The sequence below is a fragment of the Physella acuta genome, unplaced genomic scaffold, assembly GCF_028476545.2.
Source record: "Physella acuta isolate Inbredline_101_S28 unplaced genomic scaffold, ASM2847654v3 ptg000405l, whole genome shotgun sequence".
Taxonomy (NCBI): domain Eukaryota; kingdom Metazoa; phylum Mollusca; class Gastropoda; family Physidae; genus Physella; species Physella acuta.
In genome coordinates this window covers 230,925-248,316 of record NW_026731924.1, presented here as the reverse complement: position 1 = coordinate 248,316, position 17,392 = coordinate 230,925, and the positions used below count along the sequence as shown (strand labels likewise).

The 17,392-nt window shown below is 40.2% G+C and overlaps 2 protein-coding genes across 2 annotated transcripts; both read left to right on the top strand.

Annotated features, from left to right (window-relative positions):
* The first annotated feature begins 973 nt into the window (after nucleotides 1-973).
* LOC131942389 (uncharacterized) lies at nucleotides 974-3,705 on the top strand. The gene is made up of 2 exons (XM_059302226.1): nucleotides 974-1,100; nucleotides 2,711-3,705. Exons 1-2 carry the CDS (start codon nucleotides 974-976, stop codon nucleotides 3,703-3,705), a joined length of 1,122 nt encoding a protein of 373 aa, XP_059158209.1.
* Nucleotides 3,706-6,177: 2,472 nt separating this feature from the next.
* LOC131942425 (uncharacterized) lies at nucleotides 6,178-10,282 on the top strand. Its single transcript, XM_059302304.1, has 4 exons — nucleotides 6,178-6,365; nucleotides 7,646-7,782; nucleotides 8,209-8,271; nucleotides 9,346-10,282. Exons 2-4 carry the CDS (start codon nucleotides 7,725-7,727, stop codon nucleotides 10,263-10,265), a joined length of 1,041 nt encoding a protein of 346 aa, XP_059158287.1. The 5' UTR covers nucleotides 6,178-6,365; nucleotides 7,646-7,724; the 3' UTR covers nucleotides 10,266-10,282.
* The last annotated feature ends 7,110 nt before the right edge of the window (nucleotides 10,283-17,392 follow it).

Genomic DNA, 17,392 nt, shown 5'->3' with positions numbered 1-17,392 from the left:
TTCACCTATCCCATGAACCGCCAGGTTCAAGCAGGTAACTTACACAGAGAGTCGGCAAATATTTGCCGTGGTACGGCAAAGATGGAGGACAGACACCACGAAGATGTTCCCAGTTTTTGGTCGCCTGGAACATGTTCCCAGTGTTTGGTCAACTGGAACATGTTCCCAGTTTTTGGTCGCCTGGAACATGTTCCCAGTTTTTGGTGAAACATGTTCCCAGTTTTTGGTCACCTACAACCTGTTCGAAGACGCCCCGCTAGAAGACACCAACCACCAACATGACACCATGTGACACCAACCACCAACATGACACCATGTGACACCAACCACCAACATGACACCATGTCCTGATGTTGGTTGAAAATTGATCCGCAAACAAAAACCTACCAACCCACACAACTAAGTGACGTCATCGACATCGAACGAATGTAAACTCATCGAGTAAATAATTATTAACGAATGCGAATAATTACACAAACATAATTAGCCTGGTGTTTCTCTTGTCATTACACGTGTAAGTAATGACGTTACTCTGTAAGCGTTGTCTTTGATCACCTTCTAACCGAAGCCGTTCATAATTTGATGTTGATTTAGTCAGGGCTTATCTTCAACGCGGAAGAAATTAAATTGTGCTGCCTTTAAAGTTCAGTTAATTAATTAATTAATCAGCCAATCTAACTGATAAAAAAAACGTCCTTGTCTAAAACTAGGTGACGTTAGTTAAACAAACTAAGCCGGAACAAATTAACAAGATTTGTTTAATCACTAACAAGTTTGAAGATTCTGACTTTGATCAAGTTTTTTTTGTAATTGACAAGAATTGTTTAGACAAACTTATCTCACCGTGGTTTTTAATTAAAACACAAACACGTCCATTCCTTAATTACAAGAAGATAAATGGACGCAGTATATGGAAGATTTGGATTGTTTCAGTCCACTTGGTACTACTTTTTGACAGCACTGTGGCGGGAAGATGAATGACGTCAGTGATGACGTGGAACACATGTGGACGATCGTGGTGTCCATCTGGCTCTCCAGCTCCGTGTGTCTGGTTGGTGTCGTCACAAACTATTGGAACATCCGGGTCTTCAAGAGACAAGGTATGTGGAGTCAGGCGTCGCGGAGTCAGGCACGTGGAGTCAGGCGTCCCGAAGTCAATAAGTCGTGTAAAATTGTTGATTCTAACTTGTAGAGTTACCGTAAGTCAGATGTGACTTTTGGTGACTCCACAGGTCAGAAATCGATGCTGACTTAAACAAAGTACGTCTGCTGGTGCCTAGGCTAGATACCGTTTGATCGGTTAATTAGCAAATCATTACAAGACTGTGTTCTATTGCTGATTACAGTGGCGTCACTAGGGTGTGCATGTTCCCCCCCCCCCTCGTCACGTTTTATGGGTTGGGTGGTGTAGACAATAAAATCCCTACCTACGTACAAAGGAGCAAACTTAGTATTTTTTTCAAAGTTTTATTATTGTTATCAAAGTTTGCACAGCTTTAAAGAAAACTAGCCGTCCCGGCCAGGCCCTGCTCTGGCTTCTGTGAAAAACCTTTCTGTTAAAGACCATTACCTGTGTGTTTAGTAATCATCATAAACCCGGCATTGCTCACCCAAACCACGACCAACCAAAACCAAAACAACAAAACGCAAACATAACGCTAACACAATTACAAATACAAACGAAAACAAAAACCTAGCAACAAACCCAACCACAACCACAAACACCAATACAAACACAAAGAAAAAACAAACAAAAAAGCAAACGAAAACAAAAACCTAACAACAAACCCAACCACAAACACCAATACCAACAAAAAAAAAAAAAAACGAAAAAGCAAACGAAAACAAACCAAATCCAAACGCAAAACCAACCAAAAACACAAATACAAACCCAAACAAAAAAACACAAACAAAAACGAAAAAAGAAAGAACGAAAACAAACCAAATCCAAACGCAAAACCAACCAAAAACACAAATACAAACCCAAACAAAAAAAAAACACAAACAAAAACGAAAAAAGAAAGAACAAAAACGAACCAAATCAAAACGCAACCACTAACGCAAACCCACCTAAACACAAAGAAAACACTAACGCGAACATAAACGCCCGGGGCAGAATCGCCTGTTTTAGCTTAATAAACGACTATAGTACCCCAACTTATTCATAGTTTTTGCACTCACTTAAACGAACGCGCCTGTTTCAATTTAATGAACAATTATAATACTCCAAGCTTATCCGTAAAATACCTACAACATTTGCACTTGATCAATCCCCGCTAATTATGTAATTATTTTTTTCCCAACACCAAAACAAAGTAATTAAAAAGTAAATGCTTTTCAACTAATGCAATGATTTCATAAAGGGAAGTAATTGTGTTTTGCCTAATTTATCAAAGGGAAGTAAGCGCTATAGGACTAAATAAAAACATAATTAGAATTTTTGTAAAAGATGATATCTTTTTAAAACTTGTGTTTAATGAACATGCCGACAATTATTACTATAATTTGAAAAATGAAAATGATTTCCCAACACTTTTAATAGTAATTTTTTTAACTCATAAATTTAGACAAACGCGCACGATAATTGATCTAACACTTAAATCCGTAGAAATGCCAACGACAAACATATGCGTTACAGAATTGAGCTTTATATATTAGATGTTAACATTTTATTTCAGGGCTAACAGACAATGTTAACATTTTATTTCAGGGCTAACAGACAATGTTAACATTTCTCTGATGGGTTTGGCCATCGCCGACCTGACCTGTGACGTCATTTCCTTGTGGCTGTCCGTCTGCGAGCTCCTCAACATCCTTGACCCTCCGACCTTAACCTTCCAGCCCGCGTCCCTCCTGATGCTGACCGCCAGCATACCTCGCATCATCGCCACACGTGTCTCCAGCTGGCTCACGGCCTTGACCTCTCTCCAGCGGTGCCTGGCCGTGACCTTGCCCTTCAAGGTCAGGCAGATGTTCACCCCGCGAAACACATCGATATCGACATTATCAGTATCGATACTAGTTCTGGTGGGGTACATGTGTGTGTACTACCTGAAAGACCTGGTCAGCGTAATCGATTCCAGACACAACATCACCCGGGTGGTTATGATACCAGCAGCCCGGGGCAGGGCCAACCAGATCCTCAACAACCTGCTCTTCATCAGCCTGCCTCTCGTCAACATCCTCGTCATCTCCCTCGCCACGATCATCATGATCTCCTCCCTCATGCGAGCCTCAAGATGGCGCCACACCATCAAACACGGCGAGACAACACCAGCAACAAGATGGCGCCACACCATCACACAGGGCGAGACTACACCAGCAGACGACCACCACGACACTTCCGGCACTAAGCGTCTCCCAAACAGGAAACCCCAGCCTGGTCCCCACACGGTCGAAGGAACGGATCCCAGTAAAGACAAGAAAGAAGTCCGGACCTCCAAAATGGTGATCGCTGTCATGCTCATCTTCATCGTCTGCAACCTGCCCAGCAACTTCCTGTTTGCCATGCGCAATGTGTTCCCAGAGTTTAACGACGCCGGAAGTTTAAAAAATATTTTCTTCATGTCGCATGGTCTGGCCTTCTTGTTGGAGAACATAAACTCCAGTGTTAATTTCTTCGCCTACTTTTTCATGAGTTCAAAGTTCAAGGCCACGTTTTTACACCTGAGGTGGTGTGACACAGTGTCTCGTGACGTCAAGTAACTGCCTGTTTACGTCACCTGCCTACGTCACCTGTCTACGTCACCTGCCTACGTCACCTGTCTACGTCACCTGTCTACGTCACCTGTCTACGATTGTCAGGATTTCGACGTCATGGGTGTACCTTGACGTCTGTCCAGTTGTCTAATGAAATGAGTTTCTTTCAGGTATTTTTTGGGGGAGTAGGGGGTTGATACCCCTCCCCTCTGTGCGATTTAGAAAAAAAAAAATTATCTAGAAAGTATTATACTTTAACCAGTGCCCCACCCACTGGAAATTTAACTTTCACCCCTGAAAGTTTCTAGTGCCCCCCCCCCCCCCCCCCCGGAGAATAAAATGTCTGAAAGAAACACTGCAACTGACAAACACTGACATAAAGTATGACGAAGCTTGAACGCAGCACGGTATACACAAACTAGGTCTGACATTACCACTGACAATAGAATAAATACTGACAATATTAATGACAATATTAATGACAATATTAATGACAATAGAATAAATACTGACAATATTAATGACAATATTAATGACAATATTAATGACAATAGAATAAATACTGACAATATTAATGACAATATTAATGACAATATTAATGACAATAGAATAAATACTGACAATATTAATGACAATATTATTGACAATATCACTAAACTAGCATAAGCACCGACATTAGCACATGTATTGACGATAGCACCGACATTAGCACAAGGTATCACAATGTCAGTGGTGCTAACACTGATACTTACACAGATACTGACAATGAAACAGACGCTTGCATGTACACTATTACTGACATTGATTCTGGCGCTGACATTAACTACTGTAGTTTCAATTCCACTGACAGCTCAACTCAATGGATGATTTCAGAATGTCATATTTTTTTGTAAAACACTGCAAAAATTTCTCAATATTTACTTCATGAAACACAAAGAGTAGTTTTATAAAACTTGTTGAATGTATTTTTGTCATTTTGAGATTTTGTCATTTTGAGTTTTAAAATTATCAGTGAAATATCATTCCAGGTATTTCGGCTATGACTCACTCCCTTACTTAATGTCAGCCAATAGCTCAGTTTCTACCCCCCCCCCTCCACCCCCTCTCTTCATCATTGTTTACTGTCCGGTAATTGTTAAACAAATATTTTTGTCAGGTTTTTCTAACTCTGCTAATGAACACATCACTTAACAAACGTTAAAAAGTAAATGTTGAATAATTGTTCTAAGAGATTCTAAACGGGTAAACATTGCTTTTTCCTTTAGATAACTTATGTGTATCCCTTATGATAAAGATAGATTCCAAATTGTTTTTAGATATTCGGCAATCAACAGAATTTGAAACTAAAACAAATATAAATAAATAGCTTTTCAATTAGCAGTTTTTAAATGCTCTGAAAACAAGGAAATAAAACAAACTAGCTTTCTTTAATAAAAACTTCGGTCGTTAAAATTGATAAGAGATCTCATAAGCGAGCAAAGCTTTTATTAAAGAAATCAAGTTTTTTTCTTTCTTATTTGTCTTTGTACTTAACAACAAGGACCGTTACTCATGTCAATACTAGCATTGCTCTCCCCTAGAGATCGGAACGATCAACGCTGTTAAAAATAGTAACACGGGGATTCCCGTTTGGTGGAGAGAATAGAACGGATTTATCCAATTTTTTTGTGTGTGATAATATTGATACAGCTGTCATGCCAGTCTGACATAGATGTCTGATGTTGTACAATATACATGGTGATGGCGTGGTTCGTTCTCGAACCGACCTTTAATATATTCTAGGTAGGCCTATACGAGTAGTCTAATGTTTTGAACCAATCACGTTCAATTTGATTAAAAAAGACAATTTCATTAAGTTACTTTTTCTTACTGAAACCAACATTGTAGCGCCACAAGCTGTGACTGATTCCCCTCCTTACCCCTCCCTACCCTTCCCCTCCCTGCTCCTCCCTACCCCTCCCTATTTTACCATCGCTAGACCACATTTCATTACCTTAGAAATCTAGTCATAGCCTTAACATCTGCCTAGCCGTACACCGAGATATATAAAACTTTAACTTAACCGTAACCATGTCATAAGTCTGACCCAGACCCTAACCAGTCTGACAGGACAGACTTGCCTTTTCTACACTGAAACCGATCTTACACACTATGATGAAACCAGTTTCTATTTATAGCTGACGCTTATTTCTTCGCAGTTAGCGGGCGAATACCGGAAAAAAAAAAATGAAAACAGCCAACAGGCTTGTTAACTGAGGATATGTAGGTCAGGGTCAAGGTAACGGGAATACCCGGAAATAATTTCTGTGTCGGAAATAACTGCAGCGGTGACGTCAGAACTGCAACGTGTTGTTTTGCAGGGAAAACCCTGTCTATTTTTAGCTCACTCACTCGTATCCCCTTTCTGGAGAGATCTGCGGGCTGTGACGTCAGATCACGTGACACCTCCACCTGCCACACACAGCAGACGAGAGCAGTTTTAGCGGGCTAAGCTCGACGTGGACCAGACGAATACCTTGATTTTCCGAGCTATTTTTAGAGGCTTGTTCAGAGAGAGTGATTTGGGTAGCTGGTCCAAGGTTGTGAGTTTTCCGGAAAATTCCGTTTGTCTGAGAGGTATAAAGCCAGAGCTGTGTGGGTTCCAGGATAGTTCCAGCAGAAGTCAGGTGAGTCAAGGTGTTGTTTAGTCTAATCTAACGGTAGTAGACGGATTAGTAGCTAATCTTGTAGTAGTAGACGGATTAATACTTGATATAATCTTGTAGTGGTTAGTGATTAGTACTTAACCTAATCAGAAGATAGATAACACATAAGTAGTAGGCTACTTGATCTAATGTTGTAGTGGTTTGAGATTAGTGTTTGACCTAATTAGAAGTTAGTTAACAGATTAGAAGTACTTAACCTAATCTTGCAGTGGTTACAGATTAGTACTGACCTAATCATGTAGCAGTTAAAGATTAGTAATTGACCTAATATCTCATTAGTTAATGAGCGAGAAACACAGGCAGCCAATATTTGTTATCAACAGCTGCACATATTATGGTATATGTAGACTGCTTATGGGAATACGTGTTTATGTATGCGAGTATATGCGTATAGGCCAACGTGTGTAAGTGTATGTTACCACAGTATTACCTGTCGTTGGTTGACCAGGAGGCCACAGCTACCCCACCCCTCCCCCTCCACAAAACATCTGGCCACGTATATCCAGGTAACATCTCTAGTCAAGTGTCCACGCTTGATTTAAACCTACAGCCTATAAACATGGCACGGTTAACTTCACAATGTTTAAACAAAAGGTCTTCGTCAGCACTGCTCTTGTTGAGTATTGTTTACATTTAAAGATTGTTCTAGAAGTGAGAACTAGACTTGACCTGACCTAACCGCTCCTGTCGCTACACTGTAGCCCGCGTCACGTGACCCACTGGTCTAAATATAGCCGTGTGTAGCGGATGTGACTCCACTTTAGACCGTGCCATCACACACATACGCGTGTCACCACACACGCGACATTCAACACAGCAATTACCTGCCCTCCCAAATATCGCGAGGCTGACATCGGAAGTCCAAACTACTTGTGTCGACTGTGTGTGTGTGTGTGTGCGTGTGTGCGTGCGCGCGTGTGTGTGTGCATGTGTGTGTGTGTGACTTGATGAGTGTGTCACTGTGCTCATCAAAACTTGGGTCCCGGAAATAAGTGGTCTAATGGATGAACGTTTTATAGGAGTTGTTTTTTACTTTTTAATACAACAAATGTATGTTTTATAACCGTTTTGTACAGAATCTTTAACTTTTGTTTAATTTATAACTTAGCCTACATTTTATAATTTCTCCTGGTAAGTTAAATAAACAACCAATTTTTTGTTTTTGTCAGAAGCAATGAATAGATAATAATTTTGTTTACTAAAGGTTAATTTTGAATTAATTAGACTTCTCTTCATTACAGACAACTGGCAGTTTCTTACACACTTTGTAAGGTGAACAGTTGAGCGTTTTGACATACAACACACTGGTTGGCACACAACATGGCGGTGTGTCAGGAGAACACACCCGTGACACAGGACTGTTGTGGAGGCTTTACAGGTAGGTGTCAGTTACATGTTGGGTTGTACAGGTAGGTGTCAGCTACCTGTGTAAGTTGTACAGGTATGTGCCACTTACACTGATAGCGTTTTGGTCCAGTAACTCTCATACTATGTCATCAGCTAATGTTCTATCTTCTGTGTTAAGTCGTTAAGTTATCGTATCCCAACCTATACCATCTACAACCTATACCCTCTACAACCTATACCATCTACAACCTATACGTCTACAACCTATACTGTCTACAACCTATACCCTCTACAACCTATACCATCTACAACCTATACCGTCTACAACCTATAAAACCTATACCGTATACAACCTATACCGTCTACAACCTATACAACCTATACCGTCTACAACCTATACAACCTATACCCTCTACAACCTATATACTCACTAACACACAGACAAATTATTCCCCAGAATTTAAACGCAGCACGTCTGGCTCTGTAAAGAAAATTCAAAGAATTCCTCGCTGTAGACACGGTAAGTGTGATGGTTAATTAGGTGGTTAGCTGTAGGTGATTAACTTTAGGTGATTAGCTGTATGTTGTTGACGAATTAAATAAGTTTTTCGACCCACACGGAGAATAGAAGATGAAGTCAAGAAACATCAAGTTTTGTAATATCAAATTTTGAAACATCAAGTTTTGTAATATCAAATTTTGAAACATCAAGTTTTGTAATATCAAATTTTGAAACATCAAGTTTTGTAATATCAAATTTTGAAACATCAAGTTTTGTAATATCAAATTTTGAAACATCAAGTTTTGTAATATCAAATTTTGAAACATCAAGTTTTGTAATATCAAATTTTGAAACATCAAGTTTTGTAATATCAAATTTTGAAACATCAAGTTTTGTAATATCAAATTTTGAAACATCAAGTTTTGTAATATCAAATTTTGAAACATCAAGTTTTGTAATATCAAATTTTGAAACATCAAGTTTTGTAATATCAAATTTTGAAACATCAAGTTTTGTAATATCAAATTTTGAAACATCAAGTTTTGTAATATCAAATTTTGAAACATCAAGTTTTGTAATATCAAATTTTGAAACATCAAGTTTTGTAATATCAAATTTTGAAACATCAAGTTTTGTAATATCAAATTTTGAAACATCAAGTTTTAAAATTATACAATATTAAAACAACAAGGTTTGTTGGCTGATTAAAGCTCTAGCATCTGACGAATGTTGGATTGTACTAGGCTTTATTCTTTAGCTACACAGAGTAACCACATACTGTAGCCACACAGTGTAGCCACATATAGTAACCACATACTGTAGCCACTTTATATAGCTACACAGTGTAGCCACATGCTGTAGGCAAATGGTTTAGCCACATAGGCTGGCCACATAGGGTAGCCACAAAGGGTAGCCACATAGTGTAGCCACATAGGGTAGCCACTGGGTGTAGCAACATACTGTAGCCACATAGTTTCCTCATCTTCATGTCTGTGTGTCTAGACTGTATGTTTACCATAGTATTATGTACTAAAAGGTCCAGCCACAATCACATGACAAATCCCTAAATCTCTAATCCCTCTGACGTCACAGATTCCTTCGAGACGGAGGTCAGCTTTGAGGGTGAGTCAGGCTTCCACGCGCGCTTCTCCCACTGCAAGAAACACCCGGGGCACGGCGACTTCATCCCTGTGGACGACCTTGACATTGAGCACCTGCCGGAGAACTTCCGGGACAAGGACGTGCTGACCCTCATCCGGGCACTGGCAGCCATCACGGTCAGGGTGGAGACGGACTTTGTCAGCCCGGGCAGACCCCGCTTCTACCAAGACACGGACATTCCGTATCCGTTCCACAACGCGATAGGTGACCGGATGTTGCGGACCGGAAGTGGGCGTGTCCGGTACGTGACGGTTCCGGTCAACAAGAAGGACCAGCCCTGCCCCTGTCACGTGTGCAAGACTTCCGGTAAACCGAAGCGAATGTGGTGTAAAGTGGGCGTGGTCACAGCCACCCACGTGGTGTATGACGAGGAGGAAGCGAGGCACACCACGTGCCGAGTCGGCTTCAACAGCGACACCAGCCCCGTCGTGACCTTCGAGGGCATGGGGGTCAGCGCTCATGGTGCTCACGTGGACGGTGACAGATTTAACCTGTGCTGCGTCACGCACGACCTTGACCTGGCCAGGAAACTGCGGCGGTCAGTGGCCAGGTACAAGCAGCACTGCCTGAAAATCAGCAAGAAGGTAGACTCTGGTAACCATGACAACAGGCTGGCCATCGTCGTGTCCCACCCACACGGCTGCGCCAAGAAAGTGACCATCGGCCGGTGGACGGAGAAGTTCCGGATTGCCGGCACCGGCTACACGGTGTACCACTACACGGCCTGCACGTGCCCCGGTACCAGCGGCGCGCCGGTCTACATCCTGGACCGGCAGACGTTCGGCTGGTGCAACCACCCGCACAGCGCCGCCAGGGTCGACGTCAACTGCAGCGGGGTGGGGTACGCCTAGGGGTACCAGACCCCCGCCCCATCCCCCACTCCATCTCGTCACAGGCCCCCGCCCCATCTCACAGACCCCCCCCCCCCCCCCCCCCCCAAACACACACTCGATGCACCCCTCTCAACCACATAGCAACACTCCTGTCCCTCATAGTTTTGCCATAGATCAACGCTTGTCGAGTAAGATCAGAGTCATTTTGTTTTATTACAGTTTTATTACAATACCTCTAGCCCTGTTTGTACAGTTTTATTACAATACCTGTAGCCCTATTTGTAATTAATGTAACTATTTGCTATAATTTTTTATGTCTCTTGTATTTATTTGGATGTTTGAAGCTTAGTTTGAAAATAAATCAAAGCAACACCAGAACAATCATGTTTTCAAGCGTGTTTTATAACTAGCAGATGTCTACTGCCAGAATACTGCTCACACAATCATGACAGAAGACATTCATACAAGAACACAATCATACAAGAACACAATCATGACAGAAGATATTCATACAGGAACACAATCATGACTTTTTATAAATTCAAAGTAGAAAAAGTACCACTTCCGCTTATCGGAAATCGCTCAAAGGTTGTTCAGGATCTACGATTTTGATAAAATACTTATATATGAAATTTCATCAACCTAGCTGTAACGGTACTCAAGTTATCGTGTTTACACACAGACACACGCACACACACAGACACACAGACATACGGACAAGATTGCAAAATTATGTTTTTCCGTATCAGTGAGGTGTAAAACGTCGGGATTTGTAAAAATCTCGATTTTTTTTTGCACGATTACAAGACTTTCTCTATACTTCGTATATACGAAAAAGTAAAAAAGCAAACACTAACGCAATTATCAAAGCAAATCACAAACACATAAACAAACACAAACTGAAACATAAACACAAACACAACCCAAACACAAATGCAAACGCAAACGCAAACCTAAACGCAAAAAAATTACACAGAACATAAACCTAAGTTTTAATGCAAACATAAACTCATTGTGTTCACAGTATAGCCCGTGGCGCCAACTCACCTGATTCAACTTAGTAAGCGACTACAATACCCCATCTTATCCATAGTCTTTAGAACTCTCTAAACTGAACGTAGGCGCCAAAGCGCTCACGGGTAGATCCCCCGTGCACCAAATAGGACCCCGTTGGCGCGCCGGATGATACTCGGATTCGATTTTGTTAAGGACTGTAGTAACCCTTCTTATCCATAGTCTATCAAACTCACTAAACCGAACGCATGTTAAGGACTGTAGTAACCCTTCTTATCCATAGTCTATCAAACTCACTAGGTACGGCCCGGGGCGCCAATTAGCCCATGTTGGGACGCCGGAGGACGCCCGGATTCGTTTTTGTTAAAGACTATAGTAACTTTTCTTATCAATAGTCTCTCTCTATCTCTCATCAGACAACGTTATCCCACCAAATTTATTACAGCAGTTAAGCGAAGACAAAAAATGTAATATTGGTATTAATTAGCAGTGGTCCTAAGTTGAGTGTTGGTTAAATTATTACAGCATTTCTGTAAAGGGTACGATTTTAGGAACATATTTTTCCTAAGCGAATATGTTTATCTATATTACACTTGCGCACTAACAAAAGCTTAGAGTTTTTCCAACTCAATTCCTGTTATGCCAATTAAAAAGTCCTAACGTAAATCCAGTGCGCACTTGGAATAACGCGGAATGAACACAGTGGTGATTTTCTTCTTAAAACTGTTTTGTAAGGGAAAAGTTTTCAACAAAACGTGAAACAATGTATATTTACATTTTGGGCATTTTGTGTTGGCTAATCCTAAGTATTTTTTTGCCTGTTGTTAATAGTAAGTTCTATCCGTTCTGCCGAAAAAAATGCCGTCACGTTTGTTGAGTTTTTAATCTAAATAGATCTAGATCTATATTCTAGACCTAGATCTAGATCTCTAAATCTAGATCTATATATTCTAGATCTAGATTCTAGACCTAGATCTAGATCAGGGGTCGGCAACCTGCGGCTCGCGAGCCGCATGCGGCTATTTTGATATCAATATGCGGCTCTCCAGCTCCTTGAACAAATACTAATAATCTTAATAAAAAAGTAAAATATTTGAAATAAAAAAATGTTAGTGGCTCTTTAAAACCAGGGAAATTTTGAAAATTGTAACTTTTGGCTCTTCCGCTTCAAAAGGTTGCCGACCCCTGACCTAGATCTATATAGATCTAGATTCTAGACCTAGATCTATATAGATCTAGATTCTAGACCTAGATCTATATAGATCTAGATTCTAGACCTAGATCTATATAGATCTATATCCTAGATCCAGATTCTAGACCTAGATCTAGATTCTAGACCTAGACCTATATAATTCTCTTCTACCATCGTAGAGCTGGGTCGATATAGTGACGACAATTATGGGCAGATAATTTAGTTTTTAAACGATTTGAAACTATGGGGCGGTAAAAACAAGTTGCTCTTCTAATTGTCTTCTGTAAATACGGACGCTGCTCTCACGAAGGGGGGGGGGGGGGGGGGGGGGAGAGGGGGGGGGGGAGGGAGGGGGGACTGTGGAAGGATATCGGCCTTTCGCTCTCCAGGCATGCGGAACTGTGTATCCGCAGCAGTGTGTCCTCAGTTGCTTTGGTATCTCCTCCAGTCGTCTGAGCCACATTTCTCCCCGAAGCTTTGTTGTGATTTAGCCCCTTTGTTTCCTAACAATGGCCACCGCTTCACATATATTTCGTTGAGTCAACATGTCTTTCACTGTAGTCGAAAGTCCTTCATCAGGTAACTGTTATTTCTATTAGTTGCATATTTCTGGAAAAATTTTATCGACAAAACTGTTACTATCGAACTTCGCAAGATGGCTGTAAGCTTTGTTTGCGAACATTGGGTTAACGACGCCCTGTACGTTGTTCTTAATCAGTGAAGCACTGATGTTCCCCAACATTACACATTCCAACAATCCTCTGGACAACGGCAAAAGAGAATTAGAAGAGGTGCAAAGGTGATCGGTAGAATGCCTGTTGTTGCCATTTACGACACGGAACGTTATTACCTCAGGCTTCTCCTTACCCGTTCCGTAAGCATCACGAGTTTCAAGCATCTACGAACTGTCAACGGTGTGGCATGTAACACTTTCAAAGAGTCGTGTCAACTATTGGGTCTTCTTAAAAACGAGAAGATATGGCATGATACACTTATAGAGGCATCTGAGATACGAATGCCAGCGTTTTTGCGACAACTTTTCGTTTTCATCTCTGTCTTCGGCGAACCACAAAACGTTCCACACCTTTGGGACACGCATAAACTCTCCCTTTCTGGGGACTTTCTCTGAACATATTCCACACGCACCGCTTGCATGCATGCTCTAGCAGAAATAAATGACATGCTTAAACCACATGGCCTCAACCTGCACAAATTACACCTACCCCTCACTGACAAATCCTACGATGTGTCATTCATCTACCGTCTTCGACGCTCAGGCTGAACACTCCCACGCTATGGAACACGTCAACAAACTCAACACAGAACAAAAGCACGCTATGGAACACGTCAACAAACTCAACACAGAACATAAGCACGCTGTGGAACACTACAACAAACTCAACACATAACAAAAGCACGCTATGGAACACGTCAACAAACTCAACACAGCACAAAAGCACGCTATGGAACACGTCAACAAACTCAACACAGAACATAAGCACGCTGTGGAACACTACAACAAACTCAACACATAACAAAAGCACGCTATGGAACACGTCAACAAACTCAACACAGAACAAAAGCACGCTATGGAACACTACAACAAACTCAACACAGAACAAAAGCACGCTGTTGACATTGTTTTGGACGCTGCATACACAGACTCCCGACCGCGACAAACCTGCTTCTTCTTAGATGGTCCGGCAGGAACAGTGAAAACCTTTGTCTATAAACCCTGATCCATACCATCAGAGCCAGGGGAGACTTTCCTGTAACCGTTGCATCTACAGGAATAGCTGCAACATTGTAACGGGTGGACGTACTGCACATTCGGTGTTTAAAATACCATTAAAACTCACAACTGCTTCCACATGCAATAGCTCGCAACACGCGCAACATATTCTGCAATCCAAATTGATTATATGAGACGAGGCGCCAATGACACATGCATACGCATTTCAGGCAGTCGACAGGTTGTTACGTGATCTCACAGGTGAGACACACCCATTTGGAGGGAAAACAATTCTATTGGGTGGAGATTTCCGACAAATACTCCCCGTCATTCTGCGTGGCTCCTAGCACTCACTGTCGCCAGTTGCATTAACAAGCAACCTTTGTGGCGTCACATGCATGTACTTACACTGTCGCCAGTTGCATTAACAAGCAACCTTTGTGGCGTCACATGCATGTACTTACACTGTCGCCAGTTGCATTAACAAGCAACCTTTGTTGAGTCACATGCATGTACTTACACTGTCGCCAGTTGCATTAACAAGCAACCTTTGTTGAGTCACATGCATGTACTTACACTGACGACAAATATGAGAGATCTTCCTGACGAAAAACCAGTGCCGGCGCCAGGTTATTCAGCGCCCTAGGCAAAAATTATTAACACGCCCCCCCCCCCCCCAATTTTTTAGGTCCTCATATTATATATATATATATATATATATATATATATATATATATATATATATATATATATATATATATATATATATATATATATATAATTACTTTTTATACCATAGTCATTCGTCAGGATGCTTACTTTTAATGATTATTAAGAAAAGAAATTTTGTTTTAATTCGCTTAGTACAGAACTGTTTTAATTAGCTTTATCGGCACCACTATTCGACTATTTAAAGTAGAGCAAAAAGTCATATAACTGGCTTAAAAGTTTTCCTATATTTCATAATACACATTTTGTAGCTTTTTTTTCAAGGTGCAGAAAAATATAATTTTTTTTGTCGGATTTGGCTCCCCCCCCTCCCTAAACGGCCTGCGTTATGCGTTTCTAAATGTTTGCAGTCAGTAAGTTTATCCGCAGGTGTCTTTAGGTTGATATTGTATACATGTCATAAAGGAAAGCAACCGGAATAAAATATTCTAATTGTTCTAAGTATTGGTCTAGTAACAATGGCGGAACTACAATGGCGGAACTACAGTGGCGGAACTACAGGGGCGGAACTACAGGGGCGGAACTACAGTGGCGGAATGCGGGGGTGGGGGGCTCGCCATTTAGGGGCCCACAGCCGACCATAATTGAATTTTTTTAAATAGTTAAACATTTAATTTTCTTGCATTTCTGACTTGATGGGTTTTTTTTGTAAAAAGATTACTGTAGCTGCGGTTTGCTTGTCTTTATGCTATAGTCACCATCCCACGCTCTTGTATATTCTTTTTCCCTTTCTTTTTAAACCACTGTGAACACACGCTGTTTTCGGCACAATTCTTTTGAAAAAAAAATCAGTCCATAGCGTTGTGATTTTACAATGTAAAATGCACGTTTTTTGGATTGTTAGAACTATTATTCTGTACTATCCTGTATTCTACAAATAATCATCATGAATATAATAATAATTTCGGTTTTGTCTACGTATACTAATTATAATTATGTCTGCATTTGTCTACATTAAGTATGACAGATTTTGAAAATAAGCTAAACCTGTTTGAACTGCAGACTTACTGCAAGTTACCCCCGAGGCAGAGGCGTGGCGACCCTTCCATGCGCCCGGGGACAAACTTTCAATTTGTCGCCCCCCACCCCGGGACAAACTTTGAGAATTAAATATTTTATTTACAAGTGAAATTTCATTTATCTATCTGAAATAGTACTCAAGTTCTGGGTTTAAAAAAAATTAAAAGTAGAAAAAGTCCCACTTCCCGTTATCGGAAATCGCTCAAAAGTTGATAAGGATCTACGATTTTAATATAATACTTATATATGAAATTTCATCAAACTCGCTGTAACGGTACTCAAGTTATCGTGTTTACAGACACACACACACACATACACAACCATATAGACCTACGGACAAGATTGCAAAACTATGTTTTTTCGACCCAGTGAGGTGTAAAACGTCGAGATGTGCAAAAATCTCGATTTTTTTTGCACGATTACAAGACTTTCTCTATACTTCGTATATACGAGAAAGTATAAAGAAGTAATACAATTACTAAAAGATAATCGCATTGATTAAAACCATTTTAAATACGATAATTATTGTGCCGTAGGTTATCTTGTATGAGAAAATTTTTTGGTATATTTGGTCGATGATATAATTTATCCTAATGTATTTTATCCTGAGATATTTTGTCATTGAGTTATTTTGTCATTGAGTTATTTTGTCATTGAGTTATTTTGTCTAATGTATTTTATCCTGAGATATTTTGTCATTGAGTTATTTTGTCTAATGTATTTTATCCTGATATATTTTGTCATTGAGTTATTTTGTCTAATGTATTTTATCCTGAGATATTTTGTCATTGAGTTATTTTGTCTAATGTATTTTATCCTGAGATATTTTGTCATTGAGTTATTTTGTCTAATGTATTTTATCCTGAGATATTTTGTCATTGAGTTATTTTGTCATTGAGTTATTTTGTCTAATGTATTGTGTTTGAGATTACTTGTCTTTTGATCATTTGTCATTGCTATATCATAATACTATGTACTTTTTTTTTCTAGAATTGATTAAGAAAATCGCTGTGTTCCTGTTTTGGAAACCTATTGCAAAGTGAGTCATTATTTTTTTCTTTCTGCTTATTTAAAACATTTTGATAAGTGAACGAAAAATAAAATTTAAATTATGAAGAAATTTTGAAAACGTACACTTTTTCGAAACCTTAAACTTGGTAAAATTACTTTTTATTAAGTAACAATTAATTTTCAGACTAGGAGTTGTTTGCCACAATGTGTGGCTTTGGCTATTTCCTCCACCCCATCCGAACTATCACAGAGACACACTACAGGTGAGTTGGTCAGAGACACACTACAGGTGAGTTGGTCAGGGACACACTACAGGTGAGTTGGTCAGTGACACACTACAGGTGAGTTGGTCAGAGACACACTACAGGCGAGTTGGTCAGACACACTACAGGTGAGTTGGCCAGAGACAAGGACACACTACAGGTGAGTTGGTCAGAGACACACTAC